The sequence below is a fragment of the Geotrypetes seraphini genome, chromosome 1 (genome assembly GCF_902459505.1).
Source record: "Geotrypetes seraphini chromosome 1, aGeoSer1.1, whole genome shotgun sequence".
Taxonomy (NCBI): domain Eukaryota; kingdom Metazoa; phylum Chordata; class Amphibia; order Gymnophiona; family Dermophiidae; genus Geotrypetes; species Geotrypetes seraphini.
Window position 1 is genome coordinate 432,083,115 of NC_047084.1, and position 20,289 is coordinate 432,103,403.

Genomic DNA, 20,289 nt, shown 5'->3' on the forward strand with positions numbered 1-20,289 from the left:
TAGCACTGCTAGGTATACACAATGCAGTTTAAAAAAATGCGGTATTAAGGCATAGCCCCAGAATCCCTGTTGCCTTTTTCCCATCTGGTTGTCATATGGAGCTGGTAAAAGGGGTTTAGAGCTCAGGGTGAAAGGAGACCCTGGAATGGAATCCCCTGGATTTGGAGGGATTGTTCCTTAGCCATCAGCAGTGACAGGAGGAGTGACTGAATGTTCTAAGAGGGAACCCAATCAACCCCAGGATATCATAAGATTAAAAAGGAGGAGTTGTCTCTTTAAAGGCTGGGGGAGGGGAGCCATGGGAAAGTTGTGATTCAAACTAGAGAATGACATGGGGACATAGGGCATTTACCATGGGTGTGGGAGCAAAGCTTTTTACTGCCCCATTGGAGTGGTAAAACACTTTACTTTTTTTTTTGGGGGGGCAGCAATGGTCAGCCTCTCTATACCTTCCCCCCACCTCCCTCCCTAGCCTATCTGTACCTTTATAAGCCTCAACGTCCAGCTCACAGGAAGTTCCTGAGGTTCAAAGTGCTGGAGAAACATTTTTAATTCTCAGTGCTCCCATTTTGGTCTGGCAACAGTGCCCTTGCACCTTCACCAAGGTGATGGTCTGTCAGCAGTGCACTTGCACAAGGCAGCAATCCACATGCATCCATATTTGGATAATTGGCTGATCAGAGCCCCTTCCAAGGTCATCAGTGTCAGTTATTCAGCTCTTGAAAGGTCTGGGTTGAATCATCAATTTCTGGAAGAGCCACCTGGAGCCCACACAGTTTCTGGAGTACCCGGGGATTCACTTTCACATGGCAGAAGGCCATGTTTTTCTTTCAGATCCATGCAGACTGGAGCTACAACAACAAATTTGGAAGATTTTGTGATGCCAGCCCCCTCTGCTTGGCACTGCCTCCAGGTACTGGGGTTGATGGTAGCAATCATAGAAGTGATTCCTTGGGTCAAAGCTCACCTTTGCCCTCTGCAGAATGTTCTATTGTCCTGTTAGTTTCTGCAGACTAATTCTCTTCAAATGCCACTACCCTAGACTGTGAGTGCGTGTCAAAGTCTGCGTTGGTGACTCCAGCCAGAGTCCCTGTTTAAAGGCTTGCGTCTCCGCATCTCTTGGTTGAGTCTGATGACAGATGCCAGTCTTTAGAGCCGGGGGGAGGGTCACTGTGAGGGTCATCTGGTTCAGGTCCAATGGTCGCCATTTTAGAGGAAATGGTCCATCAATAGATTGGAACTGCGAGCCAACCAGTTAGCACTGCAAGCCTTGGAGACCGCCCTGGAAGAACATAAGAATTGCCGCTGCTGGGTCAGACCAGTGGTCCATCGTGCCCAGCAGTCTACTCACATGGCAGCCCTTAGGTCAAAGACCAGTGCCCTAACTGAGTCTAGCCTTACTTGTATACGTTCTGGTTCAACAGGAACTTGTTTAACTTTGTCTTGAATCCCTAGAGGGTGTTTTCCCCTATAACAGCTGCGGAAGAACGTTCCAGATTTCTACCACTCTGGGTAAAGAAGTATTTCCTTATGTTTATACGGAATCTATCCCCTTTTAACTTTAGAGAGTGCCCTCTCGTTCTCTCCACCTTAGATAGGGTGAACAACCTGTCTTTATCTACTGACTATTCCCTTCATTATCTTGAATGTTTCGATCATGTCCCCTCTGTCTCCTCTTTTTAAGGGAGAAGAGGCCCAGTTTCTCTAATCTCTCACTGTATGGCAATTCCTCCAGCCCCTTAACCATTTTAGTCGCTCTTCTCTGGACCCTTTTGAGTAGTACTATGTCCTTCATGTACAGCAACCAGTGCTGGACGCAGTATTCCAGGTGGGGGCGTACCATGGCCCGGTACAGTGACATGATAACCTTCTCTGATCTGTTTGTGATCCTCTTTTTAATCATATCAAGCATTCTGTTTGCCCTTTTCGCTGCTGCCACGCATTGCACGGACATCTTCATTGACTTGTCGACCAGTACTCCCAAGTCTCTTTCCTGGGGAATCTCTCCAAGTACTGCACCAGACATCCTGTATTCGTGTATAAGATTTTTGTTACCGACATGCATCACCTTACACTTATCCACGTTAAACCTCATTTGCCATGTCGCAGCCCATTGCTTGAGTGTGTTTATGTCACATTGCAGGTCTTCGCAATCCTTCTGCTTCTTCACTACTTTGAATAACTTCATATCATCTGCAAATTTAATCACCTCGCTCGTCATACCAATTTCCAAGTTGTTTATAAATATGGTGAAGAGCATGGGTCCAAGCACCGAACCCTGTGACACTCCACTCGTGATGCCTTTCCAGTCCAAGTATTGTCCATTTACCCCCATTCTCTGTTTCCTATCCGCCAACCACTTTTTAATCCACATATTTCACCCTCAATTCCATAGCTCACAATTTTTCGAAGTAGTCGTTCATTCGGGACCTTGTCTATCGCTTTCTGAAAATCCAAATATACAATGTCGATCGGGTCAATATTGTCTATCTGCCTGTTTACTCCCTCGAAGAAATGCAACAAGTTCGTCAAGCAAAATCTTCCTTTGCTGAAGCTGTGCTGGCTGGTCCTCATCAGATTGTGTCCGTTAAGGTGATCAATGATGCGGTCCTTTATCAGCGCCTCTACCATCTTTCCTGGTACCGAGGTCAGACTCACTGGTCTGTAGTTTCCCGGATTTCCCCTCGAACCTTTCTTGAAGATCGGCGTAACATTCGCCACTTTCCATTCTTCCGGAATCCTTCCTGATTTGATCGACAGATTGGCTATTAGTTGGAGCAATTCAACTATAACCCCTTTCAGTTCCTTGATTACCCTCGGATGGATGCCATCCAGTCCTGGGGATTTATTATTTTTAAGCCTATCAATCTGCCTGCATACCTCTTCTAGACTGTCCGTCAACCCTGTCAGTTTCCCATCTTCATTTCCTGTGTTTAGCCTGTTGGCTTCCGGTATGTTGTGTATATCCTCTTTGGTAAATACAGATGCAAAAAATATGTTCAGTTTGTCGGCGATGGCATTGTCCTCCTTTAGCACTCTCTTTATTCCATGGTCATCCAACGGCCCCACCGCTTCCTTCACGAGTCGTTTCCCCTTAATATATCGAAAGAACAGCTTGAAGTTATTTGCCTCCTTGGCTATTTTTTCCTCGTAGTCTCTTTTGGCCCCTCTTACCGTCTTATGGCACCTGCTTTGATGTTGTTTGTGCTTTTTCCAGTTTTCGTCCGGTTTTGACCTTTTCCATTCCTTAAACGAAGTCTTCTTGTCTCTGATTGCTTCCTTCACCGCTACAGTGAGCCACAGTGGTTACTTGTTCTTTTTCCTCTTGGATCCCTTGTTGATACACTGTATATATAGATTTTGTGCCTTGGTGACTGTTTCCTTAAAAAGGGACCATGCTTGCTCCAGCGTTTTTACACTACTTATCCTCTTCATAATGTTCTTCTCCACCATGAGTCTCATCCCTTCATAGTTCCCTTTTCGGAAGTTCAGTGTCGTAGCCGTCATTCTGGATCGATGTTTTGCCCGTGTCCAGGTTGAAGTGGATCATATTGTGATCACTGCTTCCCAGCGTCCCTTCTACTTCTACACCTTATACCGGTCCTCATAGTCCATTTAGAATTAAGTCCAGAATTACATTTCCTCTTGTATTTTCCTTGACAAGTTGATCCAGGAAGCAATCGCCTACAGCATCCAGGAACTTGGTCTCCCTACTGCAGCCAGAGGTGCCTAAGTTCCAGTCTATCCCCGTATAATTGAAGTTGCCCATGATACTGTGTTGCCTTCCTTGCAGTTGCGTTTAATCTCGTCCAAAAATCAAAAGGAATTGACCCCAAAATATCCACAAAGAAGAAAATCCAGAGAAAACCAAAAAGAACTCTGTGGAGTGACGATGTTCCTAAATGGACTTTATTTGAAAATGTTAAAGTTCCAAAGGTACACTGAAATCATCCACATAAAAATAAATCATCCACATAAAAGCCTTAAAGGACCTAGTCCACTAGGTGTACAGGACCCAACATGGTCCGCGTTTTGACAAAAAGTCTTCTTCTGGGGTCCCGGGAGTCCTATAAAGGTGAATACGTGGGAAACAATTGTGTGGTGAGTAGGAAATGAGACACTGCTTGCATTTCTCCATCAGTTTCTTCGGACTGCCCTGGGGGTCGTTAGTAGATGCCGATCTTCGTTTCTGTTCCATTTGTCCCCAGAATTTTGGCCCATAGAGACTTTAGCTTGTTTTTCGTTTCCGGCGTGTTCTCTCCGGTAGACTCAATTTCCTCTTTGATATATAGGGCAATACCCCCACCTTTTTGGCAGATAGGGTCTTCTCAGACAATGTCACGGCTGTGGCCTATGTCAAAAAACAAGGAGGCACCAAGAGTGCTCTGTTGAGAATAGAAGCCCAGTTATTGTTTTGCTGGGCAGAAGTCCACCTACAGGCACTATCCGTAGCGCATGTAGTGGGCATGGAAAATGTGCAGGCTGACTATCTCATGGATCTGGGGGAGTGGTCCCTTCCTGGAAGGCCTTTGATAGCATTGTGCATTGATGGGGATGTCAGACATTCAATCGAATGGCGTTGGCAGCCAAGAAGAATGTCTCTTGCTACTTCAGCCAAAGCGTCGAACCCAGAAGCACTGGCATAGGCGTTCTAGTACAACCTTGGTCAGAGAAGGGGCTGTTGTATTTGTTTCCCCCCTTGGTCCATAATAGGCCTGGCCATTCAAAGAATTGTGACGCTCCTGGGGTTGGTTATCCCGGTTGTCTCATGTTGGCCTCATTGGCCGTGATTCATGGATCTGGTCCATCTGCAGAAGCACCAATGCCTCAAACTGCCGTTTCATCCAACTCTTTTCTCATAGGGTCCAGTGACCATAGACCGGGGATCCGGAATGCTTTGGGATTATGGCATGGCTCTTGCGTATGTGTCCTTAGCACACAAGGTCTCTTCAGCTTGGAGAAGAGATGGCTCAGTGGTGATATCATAGAGGTATATAAAATACTGAGTGGCATGGAAAGGGTAGATATGAATCGCTTGTTTACTCCTTCCAAAAATACTAGGACTAGGGAGCATGAGATGGAGCTTCTAAGTAGTAGATTTAAAACCAACCAAAGAAAATATTTCTTCACACAATGTGTAATTAAACTCTTCAGTTCGTTGCCAGAGAATATTCTGAAATCAGTTAGCTTAGCAGGGTTTGGAAAAAGGTTTGGATTCCTAAAAGAGAAGGCCATTATTGAGATGGCTTGGGGAAATCCACTGCTTATTCCTAGAATAAGCAGCATAAAATCTGTTTTACTACTTGGGATCTAGCTAGGTTCTTGGGACCTGGGTTCGCCACTGTTGGAAACAGGGTGCTGGGCTTGATGGACCTTTGGTCTGTCCCAGTATGGCAATTCTTATGTTTTCCCCACAGTCTTAACGATGCTTCCTCTCATTCCCTCAAACCCCCCCCCCCCCCAGTTTATCAATCTTCCCTCAAATTCCCCCATCACAAGTTCATTGATGCTCCCCTCAAAGCCATCTGATACAACTTCCTGTGTATGTATAGGTGGGACGTAGCAGAGGGAAGGATCTAGCACCGGCCCAGACAGCCTCTTAATGCTGCAGATGATGCAGGTTTGACGGACCAGGGGAGTTTGAAGATGGGAATAGTGGAAGTGGGAAATAGTGCTGAACTCAGGGGATTTTGAGGAAAGAAAACAGACTTGTGCTTCTTGAGTGGCAGTTGAGAGAAAACCATGCTGCACATTTTTTGGGGAAAAGATCCCCCACTACCATGTGCCACTTCTGCGACACACCGTTTGAGAACTGCTGTGGTAGAGGGATGGAACCAGGGATTCAAGACAAAGTTAGACAGGTTCCTGCTGAACCAGAACGTACGCAGGTAAGGCTAGACTCAGGGCACTGGTGTTTGACCTAAGGACTGCCGTGTGAGCGGACTGCTGGGCATGATGGACCACTGATCTGACCCAGCAGTGGCAATTCTTTTGTTCTTATGAGTAGGTGCTGTGGGGATGTTAAAGAGGTGTAGAAAAACATGGAAGATACATACCTTCTGGGGTTGACTATGACATTTTGCATGAATCCAAGAAGACTGAATTTAATAATAATACAGGGGGGAGGGAAGCAGAAAATGAGAGCAGGTGATGGCCACATGAGATTAAGGAATGGACTGGATTCATTCCATGGGCCAGAGGTTTCCCACTCTTTGATTAAGTGAACATGTGTGTCTGCATGTAGAAAAAACAAAGTTGGGTTTTCTTTGCAAACAGTTCACCAGTCACACAAACCCTTCTACATACCCCTTGTTGCGGATCTGCTATTCAAATCTATGTTTCTAAAATTGAAGGGAGTTCTACAGCCATAGAAACAATAAAGGCTTCCAGAAAGCTTTGGGGAGGATTAATTAAACTACAAATCAACTTCCCAAAGTAACCACTGAGATCCCAAGAAGAGAAACGACTGCCCATACCGCCAGGTCACTCATTCAAGACAGAAACAGCCCGCAAACACTCCTATTTGCATTTCATACCCAGACTATGGCACATCATCCCCCCATCTGTTAGAACACTAGATGGACTATGGAGCTTCAGGAACGCCATGAAAACCTTCCACTTTACAAACCCAGCACCTGAAGGACGTGCACCCAGAAACGCCATTCAGAATTCAACATAACTGTGCCATCTACTCTCACCCAGATGCTACATAATGTAATATGTTTTATTTTGTCATGTCTATATTTTAAATTGTCATCTCTGTTCTGTCTTAACCATATTGTGAATGCACCTTGTAATCCATTCTGGGAGGACGGGCTAAAAAATTGGGCAAATAAATAAAATTAATTAATTGCCAGCCAAGACACATGACCCATCAGATTTCAAGTTTGTTTATTATTTGTTTAATTATGCCGCACATCAGTGGTGCTGTCTGAAGTGGTTAAAAGTAATATAGCATAGCCTAATAGAGGAGAGAGGGAAAGTATAAATAAGCAAGAAAAAGAAACATTATCATATTCAAAGGAACAGATAAAGCTGGGAAAGGAATGAAATAAAAGATTAATCTGCGATATATCCCAGGCCCCATTCCAATGTGTGTGACAGGTGAATCGGAGTCTTCAGAATATGTCTGTTACAAACTTGAAACATTTCTTATTTTTTCTTTAACCTATGAAATACCTAGATTACTTTAAGCAAACATTTATCAGAATTGAAAATATCTAGATTTGTTATGAAACATGTCTTGAAAAAGCAATCATAGTTTTCATTTTGTTATTCAGTAACCATAACAGTTCCTTCAAGTTCAGCATTCAGATATATCACAAATTTAGCATTCAGCAAATCAAGGAAAATATTTTTTGCTATGTTAGAAAATAATACCTTGAAACCCTCCCAATTAAATATGTTTAGGATTATATGGTATCAAAACGCTTCCAGTTTCTGAAAATATTTCTTTTACAAGGCACAAATAATTCAGGAACTGAGATAGTATTCTGTAATGGGTTACATATTTCAACTACTGCTAACTGATGAGATGCATTTCCTTCAAAACAAAATACTATAATTAAAAATATTTTTTTCCTGGAGATAGAATCACTTACATTTCTGAAGTATATCATTCTCTGGAAACTTGCGTTTATATTTTAAGTTATGTCCTGTACATTGAAAAATACTATTGTAACACAGTCTCAGTTACGTTTCACTGTGTTTCAACCTTTGTACTCTGAGAATGAGTGGTAATAAAATAAAACCCCTCCCTAACTTCTCTTGCAAAAGATTGGCAAGTTCCTTGTTTTCCTATGATCTTCTTTGGCTATTCCAGTGTTCTGCCAGAAAGAACCTCTGGTAATCTGATCAACCCCTCTCATTCCATTGTTATACAAGCCAAATTAAATTAAACTGCAATAGTTGAAAGTGCATTTACAGTTAATTAGTACTGCCTAGTGGTATATGTCTGCACTCTTGCTAATTATCAAAAATATTTGTACAAAAGCATATCTTCATCTCAAACGTAAGAATTTCCATACTGGGACAGACCAAAGGTCCATTAAGCCCAACACCAGAGGGGCTGTGTGCTGGGTATCCTGTGCCACAGCGGAATCCACGTTAGGGAGCTCAAAACTGTTGAACAGCAGGAGCCAATAGAGAAAGCTTAAATCATAGCTTGAGAGAGTTTGGGATGTTCTCTTCCTAATCTTTAACCTTAGGCATCCTAATTCTATCCAGCTTTACTTGGTCTTCCTTTTAGCTGCAGTTCTAGTTTAACCTGCAGCAATATAGTAACCTCTCTTCTCATGATTAACACCACCAAACATTTCTGTTTCTCTTATTCCTACCACTATGCACTTCCTATACTGTACAAAATTACCTCCTATATTCCTATATGGCTAATGCAGCTTAGTAAGTAGGCCTTTCATTATTCTCTCTTGTTCCTATGTATTTTCTGTATTCATTTAATTGTGGTCTTAGGTTTTGCTGACTACCTTGTGATATAATTATTTCATAATAAGCAGTGTAAAAGTAGTATATTATTAAAGTTTTTAAGGTACTATTTTGTTCCTATTGTTCTTAATGATTTTTTATGCTGTTTCTAATAAATAATAGAATGCCCACAATATGTTGGAATGGCTAGTTCCTTTTGTGTTTTTCTGTATTTGTTTATTGTTTTGCCTACTTTTTCCTATTCAATATGTTATAGTAAAGAAGACCTAATTCGATCTGTAGAAGAAGATATTGAACGAGAGAAACAAGCAGCAGATGGCATCATTAAAAATATGTCTCAGGAAAAGCAAACCAAATATTTGCAGATGAAGGCAACCAATGAAAAATTGCTGCAGGTAACACTTCATTTTGTTTTTCTCAAATGCTATCTTATTTGAATTTATTAGAAAAATTTACTGTGTGATTCCTAAACAAAAGTATAGATGGCTGAAAAAAATAGAATGAGACTTGGGGGCTGTGCACCAAAACTGAACTAAATGGTTTTTTGGGTTTTTTTTAGATTGCTCTCACTAATAATTTTTTGTAAGAGCTTCCGGAAGCTTGACAGACCATTTCTAATTGAGAATCTTTCTTTCATGTGAACTTTATTATTCCATCATGGTAGATGGAACAGACATGATAGCTATTCATAAGGGAATGAGTTGGAAAGTGTCTTTCTGATCTGCTGTGATTTAAATTTTTAATTTTTGGGTCTTCCTCCAAACACTGAGGCTTGTGGTACTCCAGAGGTTCCCAGTTTGACTTGGACACCTCTGCCTGGGAGAAGACAGAGACTCTATGATCAGAAGTCTGTAACCAGGAGGGCATCCCTTTTACAGGGAAACCTGCCTGGCCAGCCTGCCCCAACACTTGATGGCTCAGGTACCGTTCCCCTAGGAGTGTGGCTCGCTCCTGGTTTTTACCAGAGCTTGAGAGCAGTCTGTGTGGCCCCATGCTGGTCCTGAGGGCTTTAGCAGGTGCTGGCTGCATTCCACACCCACACCCCTACGAAAACACGTGAGGGCCTGGGGCCTCAGGCTCATTTAGGGTCTGACTGGCAATCCAAAGAAACAAGCATTTGGAGTAGAATTTCATGCTTATTTGTTGCAGCTTTCTTCTCCATTGTTCTGCTACAATTTGAGCTGAAGCGGACAACAGCACCAGAATTTTGTCACCTATTTTGAGTTCCTCATTGCTCTTTTGCCTAAATTTCTTACCTATTTAGACACTCAAAAGCACTTTGAATTTCAGGAAGTCATCGCTTCTCTATCACAACTCATATTACATCTACTTCAGTCATCTTATGATGCCTTTGAGTTGTCTGCCCGGGCAGCTGCTTGTTCAGTAGCAATGCGTCGCCTTGCCTGGCTTCGTACTATTGACATGGATCCTAATCTTCAGGACTGCTTGGCTAATATTCCTTGTGCAGGCAATGACCTCTTCGATGAATCTATTGAGGCAGCCACCAAGAAATTGTCTGAACATGAAAAATCCTTTGCTTCTATTGTCAGACCTAAGCCAAAGCCAGCTCCTGTCAAGTCTACACGTCCTCCTCCCATTTACCAGAGGCGTTTTGCTCCGAGAACGGCTCCTTACACTCGCCCTCCTCCTAAGAAACAGCAGCCTCAGAAGCAACAAAAATCTCAACCTTCTGTTGTACCTAAGGCTTCACAGCCTTTTTGACTGTTTAAAACAGAGCCTAACCTCCACCGTTCTGTCTCTGACTTCTCTTCCCCCTATAGGAGGTCATCTTTATCATTTTTACCACCGATGGATGACAATTACATCCGACCTCTGGATGCTGTCCATCATCAGGGAAGGATAATTTCTTCATTTCACTCAGATTCCACCAGAGCTTCCTCCAAGAGAGTATCCTTCCAGTCCATCCCAGACCACCCTTCTTCTTCAGGAAGCTCAACCTCTGCTTCATCTCCATGCCATCAAATCAGTTCCTTTGGAACAGCAGACCAAGGGGTTTCACTCCCGTTACTTCCTTGTTCCGAAGAAGACGGGCGATCTGTGGCCCATTCTGGATCTCGGAGATCTCAAAAAATTTTTAGTCAAAGAAAAATTTTGAATGTTGTCCCTGGCATTTCTTTATCCCCTTCTAGAGCAGAACGACTGGTTATGCTCTCTGGATCTCAAGGAGGCCTACACTCATATTCCCATTCATCCAACCTCCCGTTAATATCTCAGATTTCGGGTGAGGAATCTGCATTTTCAATACAGAGTGCTATTCTTTGGCCTCGCTTCCTCCCCCAGAGTGTTCACCAAATGCCTGGTAGTGGTAGCAGTAGCTCTAAGGAGCCAATGTCTTCAGGAGTTTCCCTACCTAGACGACTGGCTCATCAAAGATTCCACATATCAGGGGGTTATTGTAGCGACCCAACAGACTACGTGGTTCCTACAAAGTTTGGGATTCAAAATCAATTTTCCCAAATCCCAACTTCAACCCTCACAGAATCTACAATTCATCGGAACTGTTCTGCATACTATTCAACTCAGAGCATTCCTTCCACAACAACGTCTGGATGCTCTCCTTCAACTCTGTCATACAGTATCTTTCCGCTCTTCCATCTCAGCGAGGCACATGATGGTACTACTAAGTCACATGGCCTCCACAGTACACGTGACTCCTTTTGCCAGACTTCACCTCAGAATTCCTTAGTGGCCCTGGCTTCCCAATGGACGAAGGTTTGCGACCCACTTTCTCAACACATATCAATCACTCCTTCTTTGGAGCAGTCTCTCCGTCGATGGATGCTCTCTTCCAATCTCTCCAGAGGCTTGCTGTTTCAAACCCCCCCTCATCAGAAGGTCCTCATGACAGATTCTTCGACCTACGCTTGGGGCACTCATCTCGATGGTCTCCGTACACAAGGCCATTGGACCAGTACAGATCGTCAATGTCACATCAATCTGTTGGAACTCAGAGCGATTTTCAAGGCTCTCAACGCTTTTCAGCATCTTCTTCACGACCAAGTAGTCCTCATTCGGACAGACAACCAAGTCGCCATGTATTAAACAGGGAGGGACGGGATCTGCCTCCCTTTGCCAAGAAGCTCTGAAGGTTTAGGACTGGGCAATCCGCCACAACACCTTCCTCAAAGCTGTCTACATCCAAGGGGCAAAAAATTGCTTGGCGGACAACTTGAGTCGTCTTCTGCAACCTCACGAGTAGACTCTCCATTCCTCGCCTCTTCATCACATTTTTTCATAATGGGGAACGCCTCAGATAGACCTCTTTGCAGCTCCCCACAACAACAAACTGCCTCAATTCTGCTTCATGATATACTCTCCTCATCGCCTCGAGGCAGATGCTTTTCTTCTGGAATGAACAAATCTCTTCCTCTATGCATTCCCTCCATTCCCTCTCTTTCTCAAGACTCTGGTCAAGTTGAAGAACAATCATACCACCATGATTCTGATTGCTCCTCGGTGGCCGAGACAACCTTGGTGTACTCCCTTCTACTTCAACTCAGCAGCAGGGAGCCACACGTTCTACCAGTTTTTCCTTCTCTGCTTACACAGAGTCGGGGGATCTCTGCTTCATCCCAACCTGCAGTCTCTATACCTGACAGCTTGGTCTCTCAACATGATTCCTCTTCAGTTTTCTCAACCTGTCAGAGACATTTTAGAGGCTTCTAGAAAGCCTACCACTAGACAATGCTATCACCAAAAATGGTCTAGATTTTCTACGTGGTGTTTTTCTCATGATAAGGAGCCTCAACATTCCTCCTTATCTTCTGTTTTGGATTACCTTTTGCACTTATCCTCTTCTGGCCTCAAGTCTACATCGATCTGAGTCCATCTTAGTGCAATTGCGGCTTTCCATCAGCCTTTTGAAGGGAAACCCCTCTCTGCTCATCCGGTGGTTTCCAGATTCATGAAAGGACTTTTCAATGTCAAACCTCCTCTCAAACTGCCTCCTGTGGTTTGGGACCTCAATGTTGTTCTTGCTCAGTTGATGAAGCCTCCATTTGAACCAATGTCTATGGCTCATCCGAAGTATCTTACTTGGAAAGTGGTGTTTCTCATTGCCCTCACTTCTGCTCGAAGAGTCAGTGAACTGCAAGTTTTAGTTGCTGATCCACCTTTCACTGTGTTCCATCATGACAAGGTGGTCCTCCGTACTTATCCTAAATTCGTCCCTAAAGTGGTTTCAGAATTTCATCTGCTAGCATCTGTCCTCCCTCTGTCTTCCAAGCAGCATTAGCCCCTTCCATCCACTGTCTGCCCTCTCCCCTCTTTCTATGCTCCTTCCATAAACTGTCTATCCTGCGCACCTTCTCTCCTTTGTACATGATTCATTTCAACTTCACTCTCTCTCCATTTTTCTGTCTCCACCCCCTCCCCTATGCTCTGGCATCTCTCTCTTCTCCTTTCCTTTCAACTCCACCTCATTGTCTGGCATCTCTATCTCTATCTCCTTCCCTTCCCTCTCCCATGCCCTGGCATCTCTCTTCCTCCATGCTCTGGTACCTCCTCTCCCTCTTTCCCCTCTGGTATGGCATTTGTCTCCTTAGTTTCCCTTCCCCCATGCCCTGGCATCTCTTTCCTCGCCTCCCAACTCCCCCTCCCTTATCTGGCATTTCCTCTCCTTCCTTCCTTTCCCCTGGTCTGGTATCTGTCTCCTTCCCTGAACTAAAACTTAATTTTATAGACTTGGTCATCAACCAAAAGGAGCTTGACTCGGTTAACAGTAATGTAATGCATAATACATAAACTTGACAAGGAAAAGTAGACTAGAGTACCGTAGTTAGTTTCCAAAATGTTAAGCAAACAGAAAGGTTTTCAGAACTTTCTGAAATAAAGCAAAAGGGGTAAACTTCTTAATGTAAGCAGTAAAGCATTTCAGAATTCAGTTAATTTAAAAACAAAAAGAATGACTAAATCTCCTAAAGGTTCTGATTTTACCACTCAGAGAGAGAAATGTAAGTTTTAATTTTTGAGAACTTATGACAAGATGAAACCTATGCACATTCCATTCTAAAGGAATCAAAGTGGTGAAAATGCCAAATAAGGTCTTAAATTCAATACAAATGCACTTGAATTGAATTATAAGATACATTAGGAGCCAATGTAATTCCTTGAGCAGAGGGATTACGTGATCAAATTTACTCTTTATGAAAATAAGCTTAGCTGCAGTATTCTGTATTAGTTGAAGTCTCTGCAGACTAATCTTTGAGTTACAATAATCCAACCTTGACAAAATGATTGATTGAACCAATACTGAGAAATGTTGCTGATGAGAGTCCTCTCACTCTTCTCAGAACACGGAGGCTGAAAAAACACTTTTTAACAAGCGAACTTAGTTGTTCCCTTCTCCCCATTCCCTGGCATCTCCCTCTACCCCTCCATGGTCTGGTATCTCCTTTCCCTCCCTCCCATGGACTTCGCATCTCTCGTTCCTCTCTCTTTTCCTTCTCTCTCCTTCCCTCCCTCTCCCCAATTGGATGCAGCAGCAGCATTTCTCTTCCCCCGTCTCACACACCCGTCGGCAGCACAGCATTCACAACTCGCTGCTCTTGCTTGCTTCAGGCCTTCCTCGCTGCCGGGTCCCACCTACTTTCTGTGTTCGCGGAGGAAGGCCCGAAGCAAGCAAGAGCAGCAAATTGTAGGTCTCTCTCTCGCTCTCTTTTCTGTGTGTCCCTGTGGCAAGTGTTAGTTTCTGGCTGTCTCCCTTGCTGCCTGCAGTCGTTTTTCTGTTCAAAGCTGCAGGCGTCGGCTCCTCGAACAATCCGCTGCTGCGTTGGAAGCCGAGGGAACGCTACCGACGCAGCCAAGGATTGCACAAGGAGCAGACGCCTGTGGCTTTAAGCGGAAAAACGACTGCAGCAAGGGAGCCGGCCAGAAGCTAAACACCTGCTGGAGGGAGGCACAGAAGGAAGGAAAGGAGAAGGTCGTGTTGGGAGCACAAGCTGGGCCGTAGGTTGCACACCCCTGATTTAAAGTTTACTGCCGCTGCTGCTGGTTAAGGAAAGCAGCAGCAGCAGAATAGGGAGGATGGTTCCGGACCCGGTGGGCCAGCTGTGCAAAGCACCGCACCGGCGGGCCCCCCTGACCATTTCAGGCTTACTGGGCCTATCCTTTAATCCGGCCCTGCTGGCATCTATCTTTTTCTTTCCTCCTTATTCCTGCAGTCCAGTATCTCTCTGTTACCCTCCCCATGCAATTCCCCTCCCAAGTGAGATCCAGTGCTTGCTCACCATTCTCATTCCCAGCAGCATTGTTCTTACTCTTCAGGCCGCCACAGACTTTTTACTGTGTACCCATTGGATGTATCAAGTTTATGCATTGCCTTTACTTGTGAAGACTTTTAATTTTGAACAATAAACCTGGTTATTGAGATCCTTGTTTCCACAGTCCTCTTTTGCTAGAGGAACAAGCCTTCCATAGATTTTGTTTTGCTAAAGATTGGATTATTGCTGCTCTGACATCTTAGGTATTGCATCATCTATGGGGGAGAAGGAAAGATAGGGAGGAGAAAAGATGCTGCTCTTATGCTGAGAGAGCGGAGCATAGGAAGGGAATCATATTGCTGCTGCTGCAGATCACAGTGAGCTGGGGGCCGGCTCTGAAGAGTAGCTTGGGACTATTGATCACTGGGCCCGTTACTTATTTGGCTACACCAGTGTCTCAAACTTTCTTGAGTTGGGGCACACTAAAGGTAATGGCCACAGCTTGAGGCACCCAGAAGTGCGTGGACGTCGCCATGATGACATCACGCTTATGCGTGACATCATCACATCGACATCCGCGCATGTGCAGAGGCCCTCCAGATGGGCCCTGAGACGCCAGTAGGGGGTGCCAGCAGGGAAGAGGGACGGAGAGAAGGAGAGGCACTGGCACCAGCTGATTGCCTACAGCAGTGTTTCTCAACTACTTCAAGCTAAGTACCCCCTAAGTCTAACAAATATCAACTGAGTACCCCAACCACAGACCTCCCTAGGCCCACCCAAGCTCTGCCCCAGATCCCATCCCCTTTACTAATTGTAATGCAATTTTTTCCATTCATTTTTCATATACACACAATCTACACAGCAGATATAAATTCTCAAAACTGACACATTTCAATCACTATATTGAAAATAAAATCATTTTACCTACTGTCGATCCTCTGCAGGCTGCTGTAATTAGCTTTATCCCAGGACAAGCAGGCAGCATATTCTTGACTGATGGGTGACGGCACCGACGGAGCCCCGGTACGGACAATTTTAGAGTGATTGCACTCTAAGAACTTAGAAAGTTCTAGTTAGGCAGCACCGCGCGTGCGCGAGTGCCTTCCCGCCCGACGAAGGCGCGCGGTCCTCAGTTTCTTAGTTTCCGCGGCGCTAAGAAGACGCGTGCTTCCAACGGCTGTTGGAATATTTTTTCAATTTTTACTCGCCTTCCCGCTCGCGCGTTTTTTTCTTGTCTTGAAGTGTTCACGTTATTTTCTTAAAAAAAAAAAAGTCAATTTTTTCGACTTTTTTCCGGTCGGCCCCAGCGGGGCCTGTTGGCACCATCGAAGCCTCGGGCTTCGATTTTGCTACGGCCGTTTTTCCCTTCATGCCCCCTTCACTGGGTTTTAAGAAGTGTCAGCGGTGTGCACGTCCTATTTCCCTCTCCGACCCATACAAGTGGTGCCTTCAGTGTCTGGGTCCAGACCATAAGGCTGAAACGTGCACCCGCTGCAGTTCTCTCCAAAAGAGAACTCAAGAATCGCCAAATTCAACAGTGGATTCTTTTCGGTGCCACCATGGAAGTTCCCCCGACATCGACACCGACAACTTCCTCCAAATCGGCACCGGTGACTTCGACGCCGCAAGATCCACCTCGGTGTCGCACCCTGTAGGTAAGCCGGCTAAGAAGCCATCCCCTACTGTTTTTGGCCCGCCAGTCGAACAAGCAGTGAGTCAAGTCCTGCAGACTGCGCGCCGGCCCCGCAAACGCTCCACTCCCATTGAAGTCACTGCCTCTTCATCGGCATCGACTTCGCCTGAGCATCGAGCTGCACCGCAGGTACCGAGCAAGAAAAAAGCGGTACCGGTGCCTTCGGGACCGTCTTTGGATGAGAGAATAGCATCCATCCTTCAGGTCCAGCTTAAGGAGCAGTTATAACACTTGCTCCCGGCTCTACTAACTCCACACCTTCCAGTGTCGGTACCTACTGAGCCTTCGGTGCCGATTGTCGAACAGCCTATTCTGTCGGCATCGACGTTATCGGCACCGCAAAAATCTGTCTCTATGCCTGTTCTCTCGGCGGAACCGAAGTCTCTTCGACACACTGCTTACTCGACTTCTGAGCAGGTACCGTTCTCTGACACCCGTACCGCTGTACAGTCACCCGGTACAGTGTCCATGCGATCAGGTAAATCGGTGCGCAAGACTAAGCATATCGAACCTTCTACTTCCCTTTCTCAGGGCCGTCTTTCATCGGTACGGGACCCTGATTTGTGGGATGATTCCAACGACCCTCTCAGTACCGAGGCAGATTATTCCTCCGATGAGGATGATCCATCGGTGCAGGATCCTGCTAGTAAGCCAGAGCACTCGTCCTTCACCAAGTTTCTTAAGGAGATGTCAGACACCCTTTCCATCCCCCTAGAGTCTGACTCTAAAAAATCCAAGGCATTTCTTGATGCTTTGGATTTTGACCAGCCTCCTAAAGAATTTTTAAAGTTGCCCCTCCATGACATCTTGAGGGAAACTTTTTACAAAAATTTAGAAACCCCTCTAACCGTTCCAGGAGCCCCTAGGAAGCTGGAATCACTTTATAAAGTGATTCCTATTCCAGGGTTTAACAAACCCCAGCTGCCCCATGAATCTCTGCTAGTGGAGTCAACCCTCAAAAAATCGGCAGGCTCTAGTGTGTATGCCTCTGTCCCTCCTGGTAGAGAGGGCAAGGCCATGGATAAATTTGGCAAAAGACTTTATCAAAATGCAATGTTAGCCAATCGTTCAGGTAATTATGCGTTTCACTTCTCTTTTTACCTGAAACATCTGATTCAACAAGTGGCCTCTTTTCAAAAGTATCTTCCTGACCGCAAACTTCCTGCATTTGAACAATGCACTTCCAGTCTCCTGCAACTCAGGAAGTTTATGGTCTGTTCCATCTATGATACTTTTGAACTCACATCCCGAGCCACGGCTATGTCTGTGGCGATGAGACGATTAGCATGGCTTCGAGTCTCAGACCTTGATGTGAACCACCAGGACCGCCTTGCCAATGCTCCCTGCCTGGGTGACGAGCTGTTTGGAGAGTCTATGGATACCACCACTTAAAAGCTCTCTGCCCATGAGACGAGGTGGGATACCTTGTTGAAAAATAAGAAGAAGCCTCCTCCTCCTCGTCCTTTTAGACAGCAACCTTCATATCAGAGGCGGTTTTCTGCTCGGCCGGTTCAGCCTCATCCTCCTCAACCTCGGAGGCAACGGCAACAGCATCAACAGACTCGTCAGCAACAGCAACCTGCCATCAAGCCTGTCACTCAGACTAAGCCGACTCAGCCCTTTTGACTCCCTTCTCTAGGGCATTGCCAGTCTTCCTCCCTCCTGTCCTCTTCCACAGCCCATAGGAGGTCGATTAAACATTTTTCACTCTCGATGGGAAGTAATCACCACCGACCAGTGGGTGCTCTCGATCATAGCCCATGGCTACTCCCTCAATTTTCAGACTCCTCCGCCGTTAGGCCTGCCAAAAGAGTCTGCTTCCAACAAATCTCAGTCCCTCCTTCTCGCTCAAGAGGTTCAATCCCTCCTTCTTCTCAATGCCATTGAAGAAGTTCCTCAAGATCAGCGAGGTCAAGGTTTTTACTCCAGGTACTTTCTAGTTCCCAAAAAGACCGGAGACCTCAGACCCATCTTAGATCTCAGAGATCTCAACAAATGTTTGGTCAAAGAGAAGTTCAAAATGCTCTCTCTTGCCACCCTCTACCCTCTTCTCACTCAGGGCGACTGGCTATGCTCCCTCGATCTCAAAGAGGCTTACACACATATTCCTATCCATCTGACGTCCAGGCAATATCTCCGCTTTCTCATCAATCAACATCATTATCAGTACAAGGTGCTACCCTTCGGTCTGGCCTCCTCTCCCAGGGTGTTCACCAAGTGTCTGATTGTGGTAGTGGCCTATCTCCGCTCTCACAATTTTCAAGTGTTCCCTTATCTGGACGACTGGCTGATCAAGGCTCATTCACCTCAGGCGGTTCTGCTTGCCACCAATCAGACCATTCACTTCCTTCGACTGTTGGGGTTCGAAATCAATCTACCCAAGTCGCATCTCATTCCGACCCAGCGGCTTCAATTCATTGGAGCCATTCTGGACACTGTTCTGATGAGGGCGTTTCTTCCATCCAACCGCCTTCAGACCATTCTTCATCTCTGTCAGCAGGTGTTTCAACAGATTACAATCTCTGCAACTCACATGATGGTGCTCTTGGGGCACATGGCTTCCACAGTACATGTCACCCCCTTCGCACGTCTCCACCTGCGTACTCCTCAATGGACCCTAGCAACTCAGTGGTCACAAGCGACGGATCCTTGCTCACAACACATATCTGTGACCTCGTCTCTTCGACAGTCGTTTCTTTGGTGGTTGACATCTTCAAATCTATCCAGAGGTCTACTGTTCCATTTACCTCATCATCATCTCGTCATCACCACAGACACATCCCCTTATGCCTGGGGAGCTCACTTGAACGAATTCCAAACTCAGGGGTTTTGGACTGCTCAGGAACAGAAACACCACATCAATTTCCTGGCACTCCGAGCAATGTTTTATGCCCTCAAGGCCTTTCAACATCTTCTCTTTCCTCAAGTACTTCTCATTTGCACAGACAATCAAGTTGCAATGTACTACATCAACAAACAAGGAGGGACGGGCTCTCGCCTGTTGTGTCAGGAAGCCCAATGGATTTGGTCTTGGGCGACAGCTCGTCATTTATTCCTGAAGGCTGTCTACATTCAAAGGGAGCAGAATTCCTTGGCAGACAATCTCAGCAGAATTCTCCAACCTCACGAATGGACTCTCGACCCCTTGACTCTCCAGTCCATTTTCGATCAATGGGGCACTCCTCAGGTGGACCTCTTTGCAGCTCCTCACAATCATCAGCTGCCCCTGTTTTGCTCCAGACTCTACTCTCCTCACCGTCTGGCTCCCGATGCATTTCTCCTGGATTGGACCAATCTCTTCCTATATGCATTTCCTCCTCTACCGCTCATGCTGCGCACATTGTTCAAGCTCCGGAGGGAACGAGCCACCATGATTCTCATCGCTCCACGGTGGCCCAGGCAACATTGGTATTCCCTTCTACTTCAACTCAGTTCCAGGGAACCTATAATTCTTCCACTGTTTCCTTCTCTGCTTTCTCAGCATCAGCAGACCCTACTGCATCCCAACCTACAGTCTCTGCACCTGACAGCTTGGTATCTCTCGGGCTGACTTCGGCTCACTCACTCCTTTCTCAGCCTGTCCGCTCTATCATTGATGCTTCCAGGAAACCGGCCACGCTCCAGTGTTATCAACAGAAGTGGTCTCGGTTTTCTTCCTGGTGCCTCTTACATCACCATAATCCCATGTCTCTAGCAGTGGGACTGGTGTTGGACTATCTTCTTTCCTTGTCCGACTCTGGTCTCAAATCTACTTCTATCAGAGTTCACCTTAGTGCCATTGCTGCTTTTCATGAGCCAATTCATGGAAAACCCCTCTTGGCTCATCCTTTAGTTTCTAGGTTCATGAGGGAACTTTTTAATGTGAAACCACCTCTCAAGCCCCCTCCTGTAGTCTGGGATCTCAATGTGGTTCTGTCTGCTTTAATGAAGCCT

General features: G+C 45.6%; 2 protein-coding genes across 9 annotated transcripts in view; one reads left to right on the top strand and one right to left on the bottom strand.

Annotated features, from left to right (window-relative positions):
- LRRC19 (leucine rich repeat containing 19) overlaps positions 1-7,719 on the bottom strand; it is a 51,892-nt gene extending 44,173 nt beyond the window's left edge. Inside the window, exon 1 of one of the 2 annotated variants that reach the window (XM_033919411.1) lies at positions 7,602-7,719. In XM_033919411.1, the coding sequence (XP_033775302.1) occupies positions 7,602-7,619 (18 nt within the window). In that variant the 5' untranslated portion in view covers positions 7,620-7,719. The remainder of the gene's footprint in view (positions 1-7,601) is intronic. The other variant, XM_033919403.1, reaches the window with a different exon arrangement.
- IFT74 (intraflagellar transport 74) overlaps positions 1-20,289 on the top strand; it is a 305,175-nt gene that overhangs the window by 151,557 nt on the left and 133,329 nt on the right. For all 7 annotated transcript variants that reach the window (XM_033919374.1, XM_033919366.1, XM_033919348.1 and 4 more), the window contains one exon: positions 8,699-8,837. In XM_033919374.1, coding sequence (XP_033775265.1) covers positions 8,699-8,837 — 139 coding nt within the window. The remainder of the gene's footprint in view (positions 1-8,698; positions 8,838-20,289) is intronic.